General features: G+C 42.2%; 3 protein-coding genes across 3 annotated transcripts; 1 reads left to right on the forward strand and 2 right to left on the reverse strand.

Moving 5' to 3' along the window:
• Positions 1-5,050: 5,050 nt before the first annotated feature.
• Positions 5,051-9,789, reverse strand: LOC133899015 (uncharacterized). The gene is made up of 8 exons (XM_062339893.1): positions 9,471-9,789; positions 8,870-8,925; positions 8,664-8,788; positions 8,324-8,483; positions 7,686-8,098; positions 7,056-7,550; positions 6,490-6,571; positions 5,051-5,549 (listed from the first exon to the last, which is right to left on the reverse strand). Exons 1-8 carry the CDS (start codon positions 9,549-9,551, stop codon positions 5,408-5,410), a joined length of 1,554 nt encoding a protein of 517 aa, XP_062195877.1. The 5' UTR covers positions 9,552-9,789; the 3' UTR covers positions 5,051-5,407.
• A 2,661-nt stretch (positions 9,790-12,450) lies between these two features.
• On the forward strand, positions 12,451-13,801 carry LOC133902529 (uncharacterized). The gene is made up of 2 exons (XM_062344148.1): positions 12,451-12,695; positions 12,766-13,801. Exons 1-2 carry the CDS (start codon positions 12,451-12,453, stop codon positions 13,799-13,801), a joined length of 1,281 nt encoding a protein of 426 aa, XP_062200132.1.
• A 1,528-nt stretch (positions 13,802-15,329) lies between these two features.
• LOC133902539 (glutathione S-transferase T3-like) lies at positions 15,330-15,833 on the reverse strand. Its single transcript, XM_062344157.1, has one exon. It carries the CDS (start codon positions 15,831-15,833, stop codon positions 15,330-15,332), a length of 504 nt encoding a protein of 167 aa, XP_062200141.1.
• Positions 15,834-20,001: the final 4,168 nt, after the last annotated feature.

Here is a 20,001-nt window from a genome sequence, read left to right on the forward strand (position 1 = left end):
ATTTAAGTGAACTTTGGATAGACCCGAAGACAAAAAAAGCAAAAAAAAAAGAAGATGTAAGTACATCTGTAGTTCCATTTAAGTGAACTTTGGATAGACCCAAGAACACAAAAAAGCAAAACTTGCATCTCCACTTCGTTGTAATGAGTTGGTGATGATATCAGAACAGGGCACATAGCTCATGAGTCATGAACATGCATCATAGGTGTTGTATTCTTAAATCGGAGGACCGGAGCTCTGCCATTCACAAAAGAGAAGAAGTGAGCACCAAAGTTGAAGCTACGACACGAACCAAGGCGGCCAAGATTCAATTGAGCAATTCATTGTGTTGGATGTACTAAATATCTGGTTAGGCAATTAAAGAAAAATCTCTCATTAATTTATTTTCGAAAAAAAAAAACTAGATTAGCTCGGAAAAAAGGAGGTGGATCAAGACGTCGACTTCAGGATTTCAAAGCAAAGCATAATCTAGATACGGTTTTTCAGTGCAATACTTTTCACCGACATGGACTAAAAGCGAGGGCGAACACGACTCGTGCAAAACAACCAGCCACAAACTAATTTGGCTTTTGTTTCTGTGAATTATGATGAAACTTCTGACTAGTTGCACTTAACGTGCATGCATATCTAAATCTGAATTAACACACACGATTGACACATGTGTGGCCAACCTTGCTATCGGTCTCATTCCCTGTATTAAATTTTGTTTTTGAAACGAAACAGATAGGAGAGCTGTCTATTTATATTACAAAGTAGGAGAAAAAAAGTTTAGATGGGCGAAATACAAAAGACAACGTGACCCGCGAAAACAAAAGAAAATTAAGCATTAAACTCATGAGGGTGAGACGAGCCGAGCTCCAGCTAAGATACCTTCTGATCTCCTTTATTTCTTTGTCTTAAAATGAAACCCACATGTTTTCATATAGGTAACGGTAACGGACCCGGGAAATCATAGTGCAACTGACATGCATAATGTTGGTGAAAATGGAACATTGGTTTTCGATGAGAAATTTGAGCTGACACATCGATCGTTTGTGTTATATAACGATTGGCGTAAAATAAACAAGGTCATGAGTAATGAGAAGTACTCGTAAAATTGCAATACTTTACATTTTTCTTTTAAGGATCAAAGGCCCAGGAGGGCCAGGAATAATATGTTTACTTCAAGTATAATCATGTGCATGATCATGTGGCATAGTATATATAGTAGTTTAGGAGAAGTAGAAGGGCGCCGCGCAGATTATTAGTCGGTCGGGTTGGTGGATTACATGATGATCACGGCTAACTGGGCAGGATTGCCCTATATGCTTTGACTGCAAGTTACGTGATCTGAAGTGCTATTATATGCATGTATCCATGGAGCACATCACGCAGCAAAACCACCAACTACTTCTCATGATCAGGTCGTTGCAGATTATGATCGATATTATAGACGGGTAGAGAGAGAGAGAGAGAGAGAGAGAGAGAGAGAGAGAGAGAGAGAGAGAGAGAGAGAGATCATATCGACGCGAAAGAGTTTGCAGTTTTGTCACATTTGATCGATGTCGTACCTTGGACTGCTAGCTAGTGATTGGTTTGGCCTTTTCGTAGGATGTATAGTTGAGCCATTTTTTGTTTTTATTAAACTGTACAAAACTATAAATAGCATACTATTTGTAACCTAAAACTATAAATATTGTGATGGTAATACAAAACTATTGCGCACTAATTTTATATAAAACTCAATTTTAATTAGATTCACTCAAAAAATAGTTTTATGTTTATCCAAAAATCCTAAAACTTTTTTGTTCGTGTTCCATAATCTATATGCATGTGTATAATTTAAACTAAAATTCTTCAAAAACATTACTTTTATAATTTCTAACAATTGTTAGGATCTCAAAAAAATCCCAAAAATATAGTAAAATTCACTAATATCCTTCTTATATGATAAACTAATTTCTAAAATTATTTTCAGCCCTAAGTTATATGGTGAAAAAGTGAGTTACTTTGTAATGTTCTATTTATATGCCCTATTTATATACTTACAAAGAAACTCACTTTTTTATCATATAAACTAGGGTTATAAATAATTTTAGAAATTATTCCATCATATAAAAATAATATTAATGAATTTTCCATTTTTTAGATTTTATTTGAGGCTCTAACAATTATTATGAGTTATAAAAGTAGTCTTTTTGGAGAATTTTAGTTTAAATGTTACACATAATTTTTTAGAGAATTCAATTAAAATAGATTACACATAGACTATGGAACACATAATTTCTAGAATTTTTGGAGAACCATAAGAGCATTTTTATAGTGTATCTAATTAAAATCAGGTTTTATATGAAATTAGTATATAATACTTATAGTTTTATATTAATATGTACAATACTTATAATTTTATATTATAAATGACATAATACTAATAATTTTGTATAATTCATACTTTTTTCAGTAGAGTAATTACTGATGCAAAAGATCTCCTGTTACTTTGAGAAGCTGGCTTTTGGTTGTTGCTCCCAGGCAGTTAACCCCTATGCATATCTACGTCAGCAGGCAATTGTTTGAGGTCAAAAAATATGCAAGCATGCAGGTACGAATTATATGTCCACTCCATCGTCCATCCATGCAACTGAAGTGATCCAGAAGAGCTGCACGTATGGTCCTGTCACATCCTTTGCTCTATTTTTTTTTTAAAAGACAGCCTTAGTAATACTGATATAATCTTGTAAGAGTTTACTTTTAACATATGTATTTTTAGATGTACATATTTTGCTCCGTAGTTGTTCCATATAATTAACCAAGGTATCTTCTATTTGTGTTAGTGATAACTAGTCGGTTGCATGTCAAACATGATGCGGATAGAGCTTGGTTGTGGGCATAAGGAGGCTGGCGCGGAGCTAGGTTGAGATCTGCGATGGCTCAAGGTGTGGGTGGATGTTGCTGGAGTGATATGGTGCAGGCGCAAGCGCTGGTGGCTTGACGTGGGGCTGCTCAGTCGGTTATAGGTACACAGCCCACAACATCTACCTAGGATGTGCTTGCGCAAGCGGCTATCAGACCACTCACGCCTGTGTCACATGAGAGACTCACACCAGAGAAAGGACAGATCATGCAAATGTTTTAAGAATTAATTTGTATTTTTTAAATAGTAGAGATTACATTATAGGGTCGAGTTTAGCTGTAGGTTGATTCTCGGAATGTCAGTTGGTAGTTGTAAGAAGTTAACTTCATTTTCTTCTTTGGTTTTTTAACCACTTTTTATTTTTAACATAAAATCGGTAGACGGTGAATTACACAAGATCCACCAAACCAGTACTCGGAGAATTTGTATCGTGTCTCGTGGTCACGTTGGGAGCGAGATCTGGAAAGGACATACTGTCTTGGGACATCACACTTAGGCGCGGGGCCCGCGTGACAGGGAATGGAGGGAGGCGATGAGTCTTGTTCCTCGAATCCAACGGCTATGCACAGTACGCAGACTCGCAGAGGCAGCCGTCCTCTTGTCTCTTTTCACCGCGCCGGGGCCCTCCTGACGGCACTAGACCCATGTGCCCCTGCTACATTCAAATACATGCATCCATCACGTACCAAAAATAAATCCTATAAAATTCTATCTACGAATTTTTTTTAAGATTTTATATAAGTTATATATTCTGAGATCTAATAGTTAGGTTAAAAAAAAAGAGTAAATACGTGTTATTATAAAAAAAAGAGTGATCTAATGGATTTTTACGGAACATGATTCTACAGAATTTACTTCCTCACGTATCATACCATCACATCCGTCAAGTACCATACCAGCAACTAACTGTTGGATAAAATGTAAGCATTGCAAATTCTGCAGAGTTGATTGGGACAGTAGTCATAATCCTTCAGTTTGGGGTTGGACAAAATGTAAACATTGCAAATGCATGGAGCCTAGCACGAATGCCTGTATATATGAACATATAAATCTCGGTTTATTCGGTATAGCTAGATGAGTAATAAATTAAAAATACAATGGAGTCTTCACAGCCAATAAAGTAGTATTTGATTAGAGGATAAGGTGAGATAAGATAATCCATATATGTATTAGAGATATGATGATTTAAAATACTTGTTTGGTGGAAAAAAATATAACGAGCTCATTTTAAAATCTAAAGTTCACCGTCATCTTTACGTCCACGTAAGTAGGATGACTGCATCCAAAAAAATTTCAGATCCTCTCATCCAACATTAAAAAAATATTTTGCTATCACTTTATCCTCTATCCAGAGACATCTCAGTAACCAAATACTAACTCATAATCTGTCTGGAACAAGCGACGAAAGAACAGGAGCCTTCGCGACCGATGGATGGATCTGGCCATCCTGAAAGCCTCCATCTCCCTTTCGTCGCGTGGCGAAATCATGCCGGCGGGCAGCGGCACTAGATCGCGAGCAGCCATCGATGGGAACGCCACGCGAGGAAGGCGCCGACGCGCGCACGGGCGGTGCCGAAAGCGGTTTCTACGACCTTGGCTTGTCGAACACGGTGTGTGCCGGCGAGACTTGCCGAGGAGAAGACGGCAAGACAAGATGATGATACTCCTCTAAGTACACTAGTCTCACTTTCCTTGCATTTCACTCCTCTCTTTGCAGCCAAGCAAACAGAGGGTTGCGAACGGGCTCACAGCTCAGTGACAAAGTCTGATCAAGCTTATCGGGATTCGAGTCCCTATCTCTAATGAAAACCGTAGAAATGAGTTCCACTGTAAAAAAAAAGGCAAACAGAGGGTTCAGCATAGGATTGCTCGCTCGCAGAGGTCGTCGGCTACTTGGCAAGTGACGGGGTAAAGTTCAAGAGATGATGATAAGGTGAATCCAGCTTACCCAACTGTAGTACATCATGGGCATGCAACAGCAGGTGTTGCACGGAACAGAGCATGTGTCAGAGCAGGCGACCAGAATTCATCCATGCTTGCATGCCACCCCTGATTCTGACCAGACGGTGGAGTCACAAAGGCACACGGGCACCTACCAAACTTTCAGAGGCCATGCAGTTATCACATGCCTTCTCCAGTGGTTCTGACGAACCGGACAAATACCCTAGAGTTTTCCTTGATTCCCAGACGAACCAACATCGTGCAAACAGTTGAGCTCAGATCATATACCTACACCAACAAAAACAGCAAGATAATCTCTGAATTCCGAAACGCGCTCTCTGCTTAACTAAATCAGTACTACTTGCTCCTCTCAAAAAGAAAAAAAAAACCAATACTACGTACTACGACAAAATGATACAACGGACGCCTAATTGGATTGGAGCGGTCCTTTTACGACCTGATGATATTCAGGTAGAGCCAATTCAGACGTCTGGGGGGCTCAATTCAGTAGTTGATGTCAGTGCAACAACAGATAGTTTGCGGAACTAGTCCATGCGGATAGGCGCGTGTGCAGGCCTATTTCTTCTTGAAGAATGACATAATGTTCCCTTGATTGGTACCAGCCTTCGCAGGTTTCTTGCTGCCTGCTGTTTTACTCGAACCTTTGCTTTTGCCAGTGTTGGCTGCTGGCTGTGGCTTGCTTGGAAGAGGTGTTGCCCTGACACAAAAATGGAAGGTCAAAGAAAAGCAGCAGTACGTTTGGGTTGAGTTACAGCAAATTGATAAGTGAGGCAGTGAAACAAAAAGGAATGCACTTGCTCAAGTTGTCTAATCGTGTAACGATCTTCTACAAAAGATGAACATCAGGTCAGGAAGGCACTGCTGTCAGGCCACATACCTCCCTTGTGTTGTATGTATGTACCCACTACAGATAACAAGGAATTGACTATAACAAAATCAACAAGTTCATAGAGCTAAGGGCAGACTGAAAGATGGTTCTGCCTAATAAGAATTCCTGCCTGTTCGTTTTTGTAAAAAAAATAAGGAAGTTTTGACAAATTTTAAAATTATTCCCATCAGTACAGCAGAGTACAGAAAAGGATTTGAGTAACAGAGGAAAATAGAACTGATAATTCAGTAGTGAGATCTAGTCATGAGCAGTTTTCTGGGCTCAATGAGAGTAATACAGAAAGAACATATTGCTTCAGTTATCGAATGAATTTACAGCTAAGCTTGACATTTTGCAAGAACTGTTGATTGCCATTAACATGCAGAGAAGTCCTTTGGCTCAGGGTTACAAATTTCCCGCAGGCCAGGCCATAAAGAGATCAATTGGCAAATATATCAGCACACACAAATAAACTAATGTTTCTCACTGGTAAACTATAAGTCTATAAGAACTAAATCTTACTTTAAAAACATAGTAAAGGCAATGCCTTGAAGCAAACTTTCTTGGTGAATTCCAGATTCATCATGTATTTTTTTTGCTCCAAATGAACTAGAAAAGAAAACTTGTCATAAAACTGTCTAGTGATACTTGTTTCACACTCTCAAATATCAACTACCAAGGAATGGCATTGCATTGAAACATGCAGATTCAATTATAAAAATAACGAATTGTCAAAACTCACAATACAAAATAAAAACAAGTCTGTTACCTCCTTCCAGCATCAGTATTGCTCACATTCGTCTCTGCCTTATCGCTGGCAGAAGCTTCACCCTCCCAGACAACCTCAGTAACTGAAACAGAAAATAACCAATGCCTCAAAAGAATTAGAATCATGTGGGTGGATTAGAAAGTAGATGAGAGAAATAAACAAAAGGATCACCAAAAAGCTAAGTTGTAGGGCAGAACAGCAAAACAATGCATCAAGAACACATGTCAGTAGCACCTTGAACAATCTGTAGACTTTGTTATGCATACATCCAAAAAAACTACATAAAGGAAATCAGAGCTTATATAAAATGCAATTGTTTAATGGCTACATCTGAGTATATTACCTCAACATGTTAACATTATTAATCATTTATTCATGCTGTCATAATTTTTTGCATTTGGATACCAACATTTCAACACAGCATGACAGCAGAATCACAATATGGGGCATTGAAGTTTTGTTGCTATTGTAATGTTTGCTTTTATAATAGCCAGTAAGCATAGGAAAACTATAACATAATCGAACGATGAACAGTGTGTTTTACTGGGTTTAGAGTATAACTATACCTTCCCTTCCCCGCTCATCTATGCGTGTCTTCAAAACTTTCCTTCTTTTTGGTGAGGTTGAAGCAGGCTCAGCAGTTTGATCCTGCTTATTATCATTGATTGGAGGATCACTGCTCTTTTCTTTTAAGGTAATTCCGGAGTGGTTCATAGCGTTGGCACTTTCGTTTTTACATTCAGAAGTAAAGTCAGAATCCATCCCTACTGAGCAGTCTTTCACACTGTTCGGTTTATCCTGTTTATTTTCCGAGTTATTTTGATTTGCTTTAGTGTCTTCAGCAGCTTCAGTAACAGGATTTGGGGCAAGCTGTACAGGCAGCTCAGGAGATGCAATGCTTACAATAATGTCCTCTTCCTCATCATCTGAAAAATCAAATACTGCTCTTCTCTTTCTATTATTTGCTCCATTAGAACCCCTCTTGTACTTTATACCTTGTTCGTCATCACTGCTATCAACACCTGCTTCTTCCTTTGCACATATCTGTGCATCAGCTGTAGCTGAAAAATATAAACGTCAACGATACATCAGTATGCTTGGCATAACATAGTTTTACAAGACTAGAGGTGTTGGAAGTTAACATGCAAGAAAATAAAGCAGCATGAGCTAAACCATGAGTTTTTGCGAGATAATACCAGCAACACTTGCTACAGCTCTAGAATTAGTGGTTGTTGGAGGCTTGGGTTTTGCTGATGCACGGCCCCACATGGTAGCCAGAGATCCCCCATTGCCGGTCTGAGCTTTTCCGTTCTGAGCTTTGTTTTTGCTTGCATGGACAGCAATTGACGGTTCTTTGGCGACAGAAGCATTGCCATCTTTATCTAAAGCTGCGGTATTATCCTTCTCAGCCTTATTGCCTGTTACCTGCTTTGGACTAGACGGTCCAGGCATATCTTGCTGCCGAGCTGTAACAAACTGCTCCTTTGGAGTAATACTAGGTTTTGATTGTGCGGCTGCAGTAGCACTATTTATAGGCTTTGGTGGCAATGTACTCACATGCTTCCCACTGGAAGTTCGCTTGACAAAAGAATTCAAAACCGCACAAAACCTGTGTGAAATTAAGAATAATGATCAGGGACAAAAGTGACATACATTGGCATGCTTACATGCACAAGTTTGCACCAGGAAGTTATCTTTAATATTTTTGCTGTTTTATATACTAGCATCCTCCCTCCCTCTCTCTGTATGTGTCTAGTTATGTACTATTCTCATCTTGTTATGTCTTCCCTTACAATTACTTGGGGGACATAAAGGGGAATAACAAGAACAATACCTATTGTCTCTCAAACAATTGTCTTCATCAAATGGCTGGTTGAAAAGCTCCTCTGCCTGCACAAATTCAGGATTCCAAAGTACAGCGGTATCTTTTGGAATACAAGCCTGTATACTGTAGACCTGAACCGAACAAGAATCTCTGAATTCTTGCCTTGTTTCTGCATCAAACGAATAAATTGACTATTTAGAAAAGAAGGTTAGCATGGCAAAACCAGCATATCACTGGAGAGTGAAGACAAAGAGAACATTTTAGATCCAATTATCAAGATATTATCTGAGAGGAAACAATGTAATTTAGGAAACTGTGCCATAAAAAAGAATGCGGATGCATGCATTACCTTCAAGTTTTGGGCCTGAAGTGAGTTTTACACAATAATTTTGGGGATTGTTCTTCAACCACCCAGACACACTATAAATCACTTTGAGGTCGGTTCCATGTTTGTTGACGAACTCCTGAAGCAACCTGAACGTAACGCAACTAGTTAGTCGTGCTGATGATATTACAGTTTCCCAGGGCAAATATCCATAAAAGCTGAAAGATTACCTCTTGGCATCATTTGATGATACAGAGAAATTCCGACTAAGCCATTTGTACGAAATCTGTTACAAAAGCACAATACATTACAGAGTGCACAAACGTTGGCCACCAGGTAAACAATTCCAACAAATTGAAATGGAGAAAACACTAAGTTGTCACCAATTTAAACAAATGAAAACAGACGAATATGACAACTCAACATATTACAACACCAAGTTCACTCCTGCTAATAAGGATTGAAGTTAATATTACCTAGTCTTGAAGGAAAAAGGAATCAAATTTCCTAAGAATCAACAGGGGAATCAGACATCCATAGGAAAAAATCTTTTCTTTTGTAAGAACGAAGAAGGCTGCACTAGAACAACAGATGTGCCGGGATCCAACACAATTTTCAACTATCCCTCCACAGAATCGGACAGATATAGCCAGAGCAAACACTAGCGCATAACAAATGTCAGCACTCAGCAAGAGGTTATCACAACCCTTACTCAAGTCTTCACACCAAACGAACCAACAAGAAACAGCAATATCAACGGAGTTCAGGAAATCCTCTCTAAGACGGCGCGGGATCGGACGAGAGGATCAGGGCGGGGATTAATTCCATTACCACGCGAAGCGGGTCGGAGAAGAGGGCGTGGATCCGGGGCAGCAGGTCGAGCAGCGCTTGGTCGGCGGCGGCGGCTGCCATCCTTCTGTTCCAGGAGGTTCTGGAACCCTCGCTGCTAGGGTTTCCGAATCGGGGGAGGCGAAGGGGGAGGAAGACGAAGAGGAGGGCGCGCGGGATTGAGTTGGACTTGGGCGGCGAATCAGTCACCGGGCGGCAGTTTTCCCGCCTCTCTCTTTTCTTGGCGCGGGTAGGGCTGCGGCCGGTGGCCCCCCTGCCCTTGCCCCCACCGGCGGACGGAGGCCGCAGCGACGCAACGCGGATGCCGCTGGCATGTGGGGGCGACTCGTGTCATTGGGCGGTCGGGAGCATTACGCTTCTCCTACGTGGACGCGGTGGCCCAGACCCACCTGTCCAACGATCCTTTTGACATACGGAGTACTACGTATATATTCTCGTCTCATCTCTGTATCAGCTATGTAAAACACGGGGATTGACTATCTGTCTGTCCACAGATTTTGAACCTCAAAATCTATCTAATTTTAAACTAATTAAAATCTGCCATGGGTTCTGTCGATTTCTTATGAGAAGATTTGTCGATAGATTTGACAAATAGGTCTGCAAGAAAACTAAGACCAAATGAGTCATGAGATGGATAACTGACAGCAAATAACTGGTCACTAGTTTTACTGCCAACGAGCAGTTAGTTGTATATCACCAGCAGCCCAGGATGATAGCCTGTACCGTTTGCCGGACCTCAACTCTAGTACCAAAAGTCAATCGAAGATTACTTATATGCCACTAAATTTGTTGGGTTTTAAAGATGTATTATATTGATCCATACCTCATTGATACTATTGATACCATATGTTAATGAGAGAGATGGCGTTTCGTCGAAACACCAATATAAATAATGGTAATTAGGCTTTTGTTCGTCGGTAACCATTGAAACGAGAGAAAATTAATTATATGTTCTAAAGTTAGATCAATTTTTAATAATATATTCAAAGTTAATTATATTTTAATCATATATTCCTCGTAAACTAGTTCGTAACAAAATTTTGTATTGAGTAAGCCTAATAATAGATCAGTACAGAAGATTCAGAAGGTATGATCAGTACAGAAAAAGCTCCCCCCCCGGTATAGCACAGTAGGCTGCAAATTTCTTTTCGACGACACAACTATTTTGCCACAATGGTTTATTAATTTTTCGACGAGACAACTATTTTGCAGTTCAAGGCAAATAATAACTAGCAAATGACAAGTCCAATTATTACTAAGAACACTATTTTGACACACATATATAGAAAACTAGTCTATATTTTTAGAATACATACTTTCTATATTATAAGATATATATATATGTGGAAGTACATACTCTTAAGAGTACCAATTAAGAGGACTAGTTCATCTAATTTTTGTCCCAATCCGATTGATCTAATCCTCTTGTCGTCGTCGTCAAGGAGCTTGAGGTACTCATCGATATTGGGGATGAGGTCGTCGGGTGACGGGTACTTTCTGTGACTCTGGTGAGGCGCTTCTCTGCTCCTTGTCCGGGTCGTACTCGTGGAGCTTCCTTGCCTAGCGGTACTCCTCCATGACCTCCTCCTCCACTACGTCTATGTACACCTGCGCATCTATGATCACCAACGTCATGAACATATGCACAGAAATCACCCTTCGCTCATGCGGCATCAGATTCGATGTCCTCTTCCCTGGGGGAGGAGCAGAGGTACAACGGATCTTAGCATTCTTCCCCCAGCGGTCCAACCCTGCTCTCCCGCCATGTTCCCTGACTCCATGCCTCCTTCAATTCCATCCATCTTTCTCTTTATCTATTTTAGGATCGAGATCACTAACCAATTTAAAAGCCCTGATTTGTTGTTATTTGTAGCGAGAGGACCAATCTCCCGACCTTCGATTTTAGATATTGTTTGGATGGAGGATAAGGTGGGATGTGATGACCCCACCTATGCATTAAATATATGATGATTCAAAATACTTGTTTGGTGAGAGGGATAAAACGAGCCCATTTTAAGTCTTTGGTCCTGAGTAGGACATCTGCATTCGAGAAACTTCTTAAGATCCCTTCGTCCAGCATTTAGAAATATTCTCCTATAAAAACTATTCTATTCTTTTGTACTCCAACTAAACACCTAAAAATAAAACAAGACCATCTTATTCAGAAACGTCCCACTGTACAAATACTAACTACTACACAACTCTTCTCAAGACGAGGATCTCCTGATATCGCACGGTGTTTGAAACCAAACCTACGCATCAACAACAAAGTCAGAATCCGGATCCTCTTGTCATTAGACTGTCCCCAACGGTTTCCTTCTCTTCCCAGCCCAAAATCTCTTCCCGAAGGGATTCCCTTCCCAGATTCGTTCCCTTCAAATTCCTGCACTCCAACAGCATTCCCTTCCCCATTCCCTTTCCTAACAGACTTCCAATATTCTATTATTTCCTCATAACTGCCATAACGTATACAATACGGTTGCGTATACGTGTTGGGTAGGGGACGCAAACAATATTGCCATGACACGAACAATACAACTACGTATACGGCCGCGTATACAAATATTCTATCATTTCCACCATAAATCTCTATACCACTATGTTTCTCTGTATTGTTCTTTTCCAAAAATCCGAAGAGCAGAGGTGGATGCCTGGTACCCATTTCATGGCAACAACCAATAATAAACCATCAGTATGTATATGTGTTTCGTACAACGGTCTTTTTTCAAACCCGTATTGCTTTTACCTTCGTGTAGTAGATTCTTCTCATGGAAGGCAGGAATCACATGTGTGCTGCCTTCGTGTTGAAGTGTCTTCCCCTGGAAGCAATTGAGCACATGCCTGGGATCTTGCAGGGGAAGCCAGGCGCGGGTTCCTTGCACGAGAAGTCTGTCGTCGCTATAAAAGAGTGCACCTACCATAGCAGATAACCACAATTGCCTCCACATTTGACACTGGCACAATGGGCTCATCTACGTCTGAAGATATGTTCATGTTGTCATCAGACTCTAGCGACGAAGAGGATGATTTGCTGTTCAAGGTCGTCATCGAGGAGGAACAACTTGGTGCCCAAGATCGCCGCCGCCATCGTGGCTCCGTGCCAGGACATGCGGTCATAGACCGTGGGCACCAGGAAGGTGCTGCTAGGCTATTTCAGGATTACTTCGCTGACATGCCAGTGTATGGTGATACATTGTTCCGTCGTAGGTGAGACCATTTTTCCTACTAAACAAATTTGTAGGTTGTGATTCGTAGTAACGACTGTTCACCTTCTTAGGTTTCGGATGAGTCGTCCATTGTTCTTGAGAATTGCCGCTGCTGTGGAGAACCACGACCCATGGTTTCGGCAGGGGAGGGATGCCGCCGGAAAGCTGGGCCTAAGTCCCCTCCAAAAGATGACAGCTGCCATATGTCAATTGGCATACGGAGTCAGTGCGAACGCGGTGGATGAGTATGTTCGGATCGGGGCTAGCACAGCGAGGCTCGCCCTGAGAAAGTTTGTGCAAGCTGTTGTCCGGATTTTCTTCGAGCAGTACCTCCGTGCTCCCACCGCGGAGGATACTGCTCGACTATTAGCCATTGGCGAGCAGAGAGGGTTCCCCGGGATGCTGGGGAGTATCGATTGCATGCATTGGGTTTGGAGGAACTGCCCGAAAGCATGGCATGGTGCATATACCGGTCATACACGCAAACCCTCCATAGTTTTGGAGGCGGTTTCATCGTATGATCTTTGGATATGGCATGCTTTTTTTGGGATGCCCGGTAGTCTTAATGACATAAATGTTTTGCACCGCTCTAACATTTTTAGCAGGGTCACGGATGGAACTTCGCCCCCTGTGTCATACACCATTAACGGTAACACGTATGACATGGGGTACTACCTAGGTGATGGAATTTACCCCGAATGGGCGACCCTAGTTAAGCCTATTTCAACACCTAGGGGGAACAAGAGCATGTATTTCTCTGCCAAGCAAGCATTTGTCCGGAAAGATGTTGAACGCGCATTTGGCGTGCTGCAGTCGAGGTTCGCCATAATTCGCGGTCCAGGAAGAATGTGGGATGAAAGCACACTGCACAACATTATGACTGCATGTGTCATAATGCACAATATGATCATTGAGGATGAGGGGACCGGCACAGATGTGGACGAGGTGTTTGATTACATGGGCGAGAAAGCGACAGCCCGCCGCAATCCTGACCAAGCTGTCCTGAAATACATAGAAGTCACTGAAGCAATCAGGAACCGGGCATTGCACCACCAACTACGTGATGATCTCGTGGAGCACTTATGGAGTCGTCATGGAGCACATTAGATTTGTCATCATGTTCCATCTAGATTATGCGTCGTCGTTGCCTTGGCAGTCATCGTAATGTACTGTACTATGTGTTTATTCAATGTCAATGTTTACTATCGCAGTGTATCGTAATGTCTGTTTCAGTTATGTCAGATGCAATCGGAATGTATGAATGGATTTGTAGCAATGAGTCAAATGCAATCTGTTTTAGTTATGTCTGCAATGAAGTACTATATGTGTACTGAGGTCAAACCAGTCGGCGAGGGCTGTCCTCTTCTTTCCTTTTCGAACATACCAACTCGTGTAATTGTGCATACAGGTGATGCATATATGCAAGCAACTTGATGTACCATAGGAAGCACACAAGTGAAATCATATCAGTGAAGCAAACTGATATAGGTTTCTAGGGACTTTAGCCGACCACATTCAGATCACACACAGGTACATACAACAATTCCTACCAGATTACAACACACAGGTCCATACAACAATTCATAACAGATTACACCACACATGTCTGCAATGGATACAGGTCTCGCAAATCCACACACGATCAACTACGGGATATGTCCTACGGCTTTCCATCGCGCCAGGATCTCCTCCTGCCTCCCCTTGTAGTAGTCTCTTAGGGGACCAGTAACACTATCCAAGTCGACCTTCATTATACGCTCATCCTGATCATTTACTCGGACTGATGCTTGAAGACGCATGACAGAAACCTGCTCCTTCTTCAGCTCCACCATAACCTTCTTTGTTTCAATGATTTCAGTAAGTTGTGTGTCATACATGCTGAGCGACACGGTAGGCAAAGATGCTGTGGAGGCTGATTTGCGAGCACGAGCCGCTTTAGCTGCGTCCCTTCCAATGGGCCTAGAAACCTCAGCCGATGCATTGGATGCTGCGTCGTTCGGGAATTCAGTCCCTGCAACAGGGCTGTTCTGTGCTTCGGCCACATCTTTTATCTTCTGCGCCTTGGCGGACTCGTGCGCGTGCCACTTGGGGTGCTCGGCAAGCATCACCCAGCAATGCATGTAAGCAAAAGGCCTACCCTCAATCCCCTTGTATGTTGTGCAAGCCCGCGCCATCTGCGAATCAAGGAAACCATGAGATACAATCTACAGAACTGGCACATTGTGTACAAAACAAAATATACATCAACACTTGTGCCCAGCAATGACTGTGTGCTTCAACACATGCTTACAACATAGACGTGAACACTTGTGCTGCGTAGTAATATGATAATGAAGCAGACAGGGAGCAAAGGTTCACAAACAGCAAGCATACACTTGTTGAACATAAAAGGAGAAATTCAGCTTTGTCTAATGGAGGGATATCACCTATGACAGTCTTGTGGCTTGCACCCCAATTGGTGTTAATGGGTATTGCAGAGGCCTTCAACACATTTGGAGAAATAGAATTCTACAATAAGCAATTTCCAGAGCATATGCCACCCCTAGCACATAGGATTCAGTTATGCTCACAAGCACAAGCTCACAAACAACCAGCATTCAGGATTCATTTATGGACAATATCATACAAGTATGGTTCATTGGCTTGTGTTAGTTACCTTGTCAAGCTCGTTGGTCCCACTCGGATTGAGCTGCTCCACCTTCCTCACGTGCACCGCAAATTTGGTCACTGCGTCTGTGATGAGCTTCATGTGGTTGACCAAAGCCTTGTCCGACCTCGGCATCATATTCGGCTGCCTATACGTGTTGAAGTACTTGGCGATCCTGCCCCAGTACGTCTCCTTGGTTTGATCAGTTCCCACTACCGGATCCTGGCTCATGTTTAACCATGCGGGCACGAGCAGCTCATCCTCGTCATCTATCCATTTTGTTCTGTCCGTTTTGTTCTCCGCCTTCTTCTTCCTGTTTGAGGAGTTCACCTTCTTCGCCCCTGTGTCATCGCTGCCAATGTTGAAATGGCCGAGGTCCGGTTCCGTTGTGGGGTGGAATTCTTGACTATCCGCAACCACGAAATGCCCCATCTGTGGTGATGGTTCATCACTGGAGGGTCCCCCCTGCAGCGGCGGCACCGACCATGCCATCCGCTGCACGCCGTCCTAAAGAAAGCTTTCATAAAACGGATCCATAGAGCAACTGCAGACCACAAGAACAAGTATACATTAGCATGATAATGAACCCAATCCTCGAGAATAAGTAGTTAACAAAATTGCAAGGCTCTCGTGGGGGCACAGTAGCTAGAAAAGTAGAAGTTTGTGTTATGTTTTTAATAATTTCACAGATAATGAACCCAATGATACAACCAGGATAGAAATAATGGAATTCTCTTCTAAAACAGAAATCACAAAGAACTTTGTTTTATGTAATACATAGCATTTGCTGCATGACCAAAAGGATACCCTTCTTGCCAACAGTTGTAAGATAGGGTACCAATTACATCCAGGAAACTCCACATGACCAAAGGATACTGCCTATTCAGACTTTGGTGCACTCAGTTTGTCTCAGATACTCTCACAAATTAGTTCATGCACATTAGCTCGAATCACCAATCCTAACAAAATTTTTAAAAGAGACAAAGGCAAATTATATCGCAAATTCGTAGCTGCCACCAGAAACCCAACACCTGAGTCCTGAGGTTTCCATACAGACAGCAATGCAGCAAATTTGACATTAACGAAGCAATCTTTGACCTTCATAGCTACACATACAGACCTTAATGTAAGATCTCAGAGTAGCATGAATACAGACATAAGGTTTCATGGCATACAAGTGGCATCATGTACAGGACCTCCTTCAAAGAGAAGCATACAAGTTACCTAACATGAATAATATGGCTCATAATGTAAGAACTCAGATTAGCATGAATAATAGAACTCATAATGTAAGATCTCAGATTAGCACGAATAATAGGACTCATAATAGAAGTGCATTGGTGCCAACAAACTGCTACATTATAAAATTAAATTCTTCAGAGCACAACTTGCCTCGAAATTCCTAACAAAATCGAGGTAATTGACAGCAATGAACCAAAAAGAAACAGCAATGCAGCAAATTTGAAAGTAAAGAAGCAATTTTTCACCTTCATAGCTACACATACAGACCTTAATAGCTACACATACATACAGACAAAAGGTTTCATGGCATACAAGTGGCAGCATATACAGGACCTCCATCAAAGACAAGCATACATGTTACCTAGCAAGAGATGAACAAGACATACAAGAACCAAAACCTGAATTGCATATGAAATTGGAAGGAAACCCATACATAATAATGCTTCATAGTTCATACATTGCAGGAACTTAATACATCGCACAATGCTTCATAGTTCATACATTGTACTCCCAAATCCTAGCAATTTGAAACTAAACAAGTTTTCCGTACATAAAACCTAGCACATCATACAACCATCATCAACAGTGTGATTGCTACATTGAACATCTACAGGCCTTGCAGGGTTCAAGTGACAGCTGAACCCCAAATTATCAAAAGGCATCCTGTCCAATAGTCCACACCATATGACACAACTATTTAACAAACTACCGACCCGACTACAGCCTCCACGAACGATCGGATTCAATGGAGAAGCCATCGTCCGTATCAGCACACGGTTTGTCATCTGAGGTCCAGTCGGCGGGAATGACACCATCGTCGTCAATGTCATTCGATCTCGAAGGTTCCTCCTCAACAGCCGCACTGCTATTGTCGGCCAATACAACTTGGTTCGCCACGACACCACGTTGAAGAGCATCCTCTACTTGGAACACAATCTGCTCCAAATCCGCTGCAATTGACTCGACCTCCATAAGGGCTAAGTTGAACTCCGCAACAGCAGGGGTGCTCTCCGGACTAAAGTTCTCGTGTGCCACCTTCTTCAACGCGGATGCTGCCCCCTGCACATGATCCTGCAGGTTGGACACAAGCTTGGCAAGCGTGGTGGCGTCCATCTACAACATGAAGGAGGGAGTCTATGAGCATTTGTGATTCTGTGTCGCCGGCAGGCATGCCGAGGCCGACGTCGCAGATCCAGCTGCCTACTGCCGGTCTACCGGCCCTACCCGAGACGCCCATCCAAATCAAGATGGCGCCCAAGGCCACAGGTCCCGTCCCCGTCGCCCACCTCCCCTCTAACGGTGCCACCCCACGCCACGGCCGAACAGCCTACTACCCCAACCAGCGCTCGTCCCCTGGACCTACTTCGCACATGAAGCTGCCGCCTCTCCTTCAGATCCGAATGAGTTTGAGGAAAAATGTGTACCTTCCGGACAGATGGATGCTCCCCTCCACAGCAACGAGCGGATCTAGCCTCTGGGAGACCAGCGGCGACGGCGGCAACCGTCCGTTGCCCTCCTCGCGCTCGCCTGCGTGGACGCCCCTCGCTTCCGACCAACCGCGCGAGCCCAACCGCCTGCGACTTTCTCGGACCGCTTCTCCGCGAAGGGATAGGAGAGAGGTTCCCTTGGGCGAGGGAACCTCTCTCCTATCCCCTCCCACGCCGGCCCGCGACGGGACTCCGTTGGACCTCGCCCGCGGTTCCCCTCGCGTCCTTTTTGCCATCGGGAAGGGAAGAGGAATGGGGACGAGACACCGTTGGAGATAGTCTTACCAGAATCGAATTGAGGAGCGAGCTACGAAGCCGTGTGGCCAGGCGCTATGGCCCACGTGGGAGGCCATGTGTTGGCGGCTAGGTTTCAGGGCGTGGGAACCCAAGTGGACCAGGCCATGGCCCAGGTGTCAGTCCGTGCGGTGGAAGCGTGGAGCTTAGGCCACGCGGGTTCAGGTCGGTTTGGAGGAGCCCAGTCGGGAGTTTGGATTCAAAAATAGGAACCGGCGATGAGAAACAATACATCGAGAGGTTTTTGAACAGAACCGATCTATTTTGAGGTTAGCAAAATAGATAGAAAATTTAGGGTTTGGCGAGGGAATATTTTATGAATGCTTTGATATGTATCTCATGAACCCATCCATGCAATGAAGATTAAATTTTAGTAAGATATTCTCTGTGCTTTCCATATTTGTTGTTTTGGTGTTGATTTTAGATGTTGAGATTTGCGATTTGTGTTGATTTGATCCGTCCAAAATCATCCTAAGACAGCAAGGTAATTCTTTGAAATTCTTGATTGGTCAATTTTTTATAATCCTTGTGCTATTTACGTTTGATTTATTTTCATCGTAATCTACTTGTGAATTTCATATCTTTATATACATAGATCTGATTGACCTGATTCTTGTGAAAATAGTTTCGTATAATGATCTAATTTCTACAGTAAAATTTGAGGGCATTCCAACGGTTGGATTTTTCTGGGCATGGCTTTTAGTGAGGTGATAGATATCTGTCCGAACTGAATTTTGCAATTAAATTGCATATTTAATTATGGTGATTTAAAATTTGAAATTAACTTCTGTAATCATTCACCCCCTCTAATAGAGTATTTTGTGCATAATCGAGCCTAGTATTTGTATATACATCTAAATTTGTTCCACTACTTATGTATCCTAATATAAAATATTTCTACATACATCTAAAACTAACAAATATTTCTACATATATCTAAATTTGTTCCCCTACTCATTTATCATAATATAAATCTACAAATACCTATAACTAACAAATATTTCTACATAAATCTAAAACTAACAACTACTTAATTAAAATTACACAGGCTAAATAATTTTATTTACCTTATTTTTCTTTCTTTTCCTCCCTATTCTCCCTCCTTCCTTCTCATTTCTCTCCCTCCTCCTGCTCCCACCTTCATCTCCCTCCTCCTGCACCCTCCTTCTCCTTCCTCTTCCTCTCCCTTCTTCTTCTTCCTTCTCTTCTTCCTCTTCTCTCCCAATCGACGCCACTATCTCAGCCAAATGCACAGGAGGGTAAGTGCGCGACCGGTAACGGAGTAAAGCGAGGCGCGCATGGACAAACAGTGCGAAGACCAATTTTCGTGCGACCCTTCCGCAAAAACTAGCAGTTTTCACATGCATGCCCCGGGAAAACTAGTTTTTGCATTTCGGTCCCATGACAAATTTCATATTTTCACGCTGTTAAGACGTAAAAATATTTTGCACTTTCAAACTGTGAAAATTAAATTTTTGTTAAACGAATCCACGAGAATTATATTTTTGTTACTCCAACTCACGAAAAATAATTTTCGCGGAACCATATCGTGCAGTGGGTTATTTTTTAATTTTTCAAATTCGTGCAATAATTTTGAAGTTCCCATAAAATAATAATAATATTTTTTTTCCAAAGAT

This window comes from Phragmites australis, chromosome 2 (assembly GCF_958298935.1).
Source record: "Phragmites australis chromosome 2, lpPhrAust1.1, whole genome shotgun sequence".
Taxonomy (NCBI): Eukaryota; Viridiplantae; Streptophyta; class Magnoliopsida; order Poales; family Poaceae; genus Phragmites; species Phragmites australis.